The 3,976-nt window shown below is 36.6% G+C and overlaps 1 protein-coding gene across 1 annotated transcript in view; it reads left to right on the top strand.

Moving 5' to 3' along the window:
• Nucleotides 1-2,743, top strand: part of LOC107747743 (tumor necrosis factor receptor superfamily member 11B-like) — a 6,669-nt gene extending 3,926 nt beyond the window's left edge. Inside the window, exon 4 of the mRNA XM_016562333.1 lies at nt 2,217-2,743. Coding sequence (XP_016417819.1) covers nt 2,217-2,518 — 302 coding nt within the window. The 3' untranslated portion in view covers nt 2,519-2,743. The remainder of the gene's footprint in view (nt 1-2,216) is intronic.
• Nucleotides 2,744-3,976: the final 1,233 nt, after the last annotated feature.

The raw sequence follows: 3,976 nt of genomic DNA, 5'->3' as shown, positions 1-3,976 counted from the left end.
TGTGTGTGTGTGTGTGTGTGTGTGTGAGTGTGTAACTGTAAAAAATTGATTTATATTTTTACATTTATCACTTTTAAATTTAATTATATAAAAAAAAAATCATAAATCACAATTTGATCTTAATATCACACATTCAATTATATACATAGTTAAAAATTAATCATCTTAATAATAATCTTAACTTAATCTTATCATGATATCACACATTTGATGATTTATTTTGTCTTAATATCATACATTTAATTATTTCATATGAATTGTGATAGATAGATAGATATATAGATAGATAGATAGATTAATCTTAATACATTTATAGTTATATTACATTTCATAACTCACAATGTAATCTTTATAAAACCTTTTCTTTTTTCTCACTTTTTTTTGCAAAACCGCAGCAGTAGTATTAATAAAGTATTATTAACTATTAATAAATATTCAAAACAATCCATGATATTAATTAATATTTAGTTTAACTATTTTCTTAAATAGTTAACTATTTAAGTGTAACTGTAGTTTGTTTATGGTTGCTGGGCAACAGCACAACAGCTGATACTCACACCTGTTAGATCTGCATCACGTTGCTTGGCAACTGTTAAGTTAATCTGAATGGCTCTGTGTGAACTGTTGATGTTCACTATCATTAAAATCTTAGTGGGTTTTGTCACACAACTAGTGTTTTGTTGGCTGTGGTCGGACCGCAGTGACACAGTGTCTGCACTGGCTTTATTCAAACAGTGATTCACTTGAAGGTGGATCACGGTGACTGTTGTGTTGTTTGATTATGTGTCTGCAGGGACGCCACACAGAGACACGGTGTGTGAGCTTTGTGCAGACGGACACTTCGCTGATATCAGAAAGATGCATGCAGCATGCGTTACTTACAGCGCATGCGAGACTGATGAACAGCTGGTGCTGCCCGGATCCAGGTGGCATGATAATGTGTGTGCAACCTGTGACCAGCTCACACAAAAAGGTACAGGAACACACATGTTCACAATTACATAGCAACTGCACAGACATCCACCCTGATCACCATAGCAATTGCACAGACAACCACCCTGATCACCATAGTAACCGCACAGACATCCACCCTGATAACATAGTAACTGCACAGACATCCACCCTAATCGCCATAGCAACGGCACAGACAACCACCCTGATCACCATAGTAACTGCACAGACATCCACCCTGATCACCATAGCAATTGCACAGACAACCACCCTGATCACCATAGTAACTGCACAGACATCCACCCTGATCACCATAGCAATTGCACAGAAAACCACCCTAATCACCATAGTAACTGCACAGACATCCACCCTGATCACCATAGCAATTGCACAGACAACCACCCTGATCACCATAGTAACTGCACAGACATCCACCCTGATCACCATAGTAACTGCAGACATCCACCCTGATCACCATAGCAATTGCACAGACAACCAACCTGATCACCATAGCGACTGCACAGACAAACACTCTGATCACCATAGCGACTGCACAGACAACCACTCTGATCACCATAGTAACTGCACAGACAACCACTCAGATCACCATAGCAATGGCACAGACATCCACCCTGATCACCATAGCAACTGCACAGACAACCACTCAGATCACCATAGCAACTGCCTTTTTGAGTTTAAAATCTCACAATTCTGAAAAATGTGAGGTAAACTCAGAATAGTGAGATATGAACCTAGAATTGCAAGATATGAACTTAGAATTGAGAGATGTAAACTTAGAATTACAAGATATAAAGAATATTGTGAGATATAAACTTAGAATAGTGATATGTAAAGTAAGAAATTAAGAGATTTAAACACAGAATTGCGAGATATAAACTTAGAACTGCGGGACGTAAATGCAGAATTGCAATATAAACGCGGAATTGCGAGATTTAAACTTCAGTATTTGACGTTTAACAGCTTTTTTTGTCTGTCTTTTATTCTTGTAAAATGTACTCCAGTAATCTTTGTTTAAACTTTTTAAAAAATGATTTTTATAGTGTAGTTTTGTTTTGTTTTGTTTTTAGTGCTGCTCTGTTGTTGGTTTGATTGCTTCTATTGTGCTCATTTTTAAGTCGCTTATGTCTGCTAAATCATCTAATGTAAATGTAATGTAAATAGTTTAAAGGGGTGAAATTATAGCCATAACTTGTGTGAGAATGTTGCATCTCTAAATTGATCCTCCGCTGGTGTTTTTCTTCCAGAACTGGTGGATTTATTCAAGCCGGTTCTGTCCGGTCTGCAGATTCAGTACGGAACTCCCACTGAGCGTCTGCAGAAGTTAGTGAACCGCCGTCTGCGCAGGAAGAGGTTTGGCAAGCGAGCGGCGCTGCGGAGGGCCGAGGGTCCATTGCAGCGGCTCCAGCTCTGGAGCGACGAGATGTCAGAGGAGGCACCGCTGAACCTGCCGTCTATCTATCCATCTTGTCTCCTCGCGGACAGAATCGCACTCAGAATCCAGCGATTCCTGCATCGCTGCAATGGCACTGCACTGGTAACATTATGACAGATGAAGCCTGTTCACGCTGCACTGAAACACACACTGCGATTTGCGTTTGACACTGTCTCACCTGCTTTATAGAATGTCGAAGTGCGTCAGATTTTGTCCTGGCCGTTAACTACTTTGACAGCTGGATCAGTTTAAGGTTCCAGTGAAGGATGTTGGAAGCTCAGATTGTTCTCATGCACTTTACAGTCTGTCCTGCTAATAAATTTCACATGCTGTATTGCACTAGACTCCACTGTTTTGTAAATATTACAGATGATTTTTATTTTTTTTTTGTATTGGTTTTGCATAGAAAAATCTTTCTATATTTATTGACTAAACTGTATCAGACTACAAAACAGCTCATTAAACAGTGAAAAGAGCTTGTGGCGGTTGTGAAATATATTGTCTCTAGGGTTTTTCTGTGATTGAAATGCGTCTGCTGTCATATTTTAGAGAAGTTAAGAGTAATATCTTATATCTTTAATATTATACATGACATTCTGCAAATGCAACTGACTTCAGGTTTAAATTGATTGGTTATAGTGAGTTTTTACAGACCGTCAGACTAGTATTTTCATGTATTTTAATAATTATCTTATGCCTCACTGTACACGAGAACTGTATTAAAATTCACAATATGCTTTTGCATAAGTTCCTGAAACAGGATTTGCCGTTTCAACAAACAAAGATATCGCATTTAATTTCGATATATTTAGTTATTTAAATCATTATTTTGCCGTTTTGTTTTGCATTTACTTATTCAAATTTCATAGTCAAGAATGCATTTGAAAAGGCACAGCTGTGGAAACAAACATGAAATTTAAACTAGGAATAAACAAATAACAAATAAAAGAGTTATCAAGACAGATATTAATATTGGGTTGACGGTCTTATCTGATCATTTAGAACTGTAGTTATTGTTAACTAAAACTATATTAAAAATCTTTGGTAATTTAAATAAAGCTGAAATGAAATAAAACATAAATATTAAGTGAAAAAATAATAATAAAAAAACTTGTCTTGGCAGCTAATAATAAATAAAGTAAGTCAAGCTGAAGTACTAAAATTACTAAAAATGAAAACAAAACTAGACGAGTAAACTTTGTGAACAAACTTTGAAGTTGGCTTGAGAAACCTAGCCTGAAAGCAGCTGTAAAAGCTTGCCGTTTAAAGGTTTAGATAGATAAGATGTTACTAGCACATTGCAAGCGTGATTTAACATGTTGCTAGCATGTTTTTGGCATGATTAGCCTGTTGCTTGCATTTTTCTAGCATGATTAGCATGTTGCTAACATGTTTCAAACATGCATTGCATCCCAATTCGCATACTATCCATCCTAAATAGTATTATATATTTAATGTTGTCTGCATTATATTTAATCTGCAACAACATTGTGAACTTTTATAAAGATACGATTGGTCAACATTGTGCAAACACGAAAGACCCGCGACTGCCAGATCAACGTGCTTCTTCAT

The sequence above is a fragment of the Sinocyclocheilus rhinocerous genome, unplaced genomic scaffold (assembly GCF_001515625.1).
Source record: "Sinocyclocheilus rhinocerous isolate Xijiao unplaced genomic scaffold, SAMN03320098_v1.1 scaffold5672, whole genome shotgun sequence".
Lineage (NCBI taxonomy): Eukaryota > Metazoa > Chordata > Actinopteri > Cypriniformes > Cyprinidae > Sinocyclocheilus > Sinocyclocheilus rhinocerous.
Note: the sequence above shows the minus strand (reverse complement) of the source record. Positions and strands in the feature narration are given on the sequence as shown.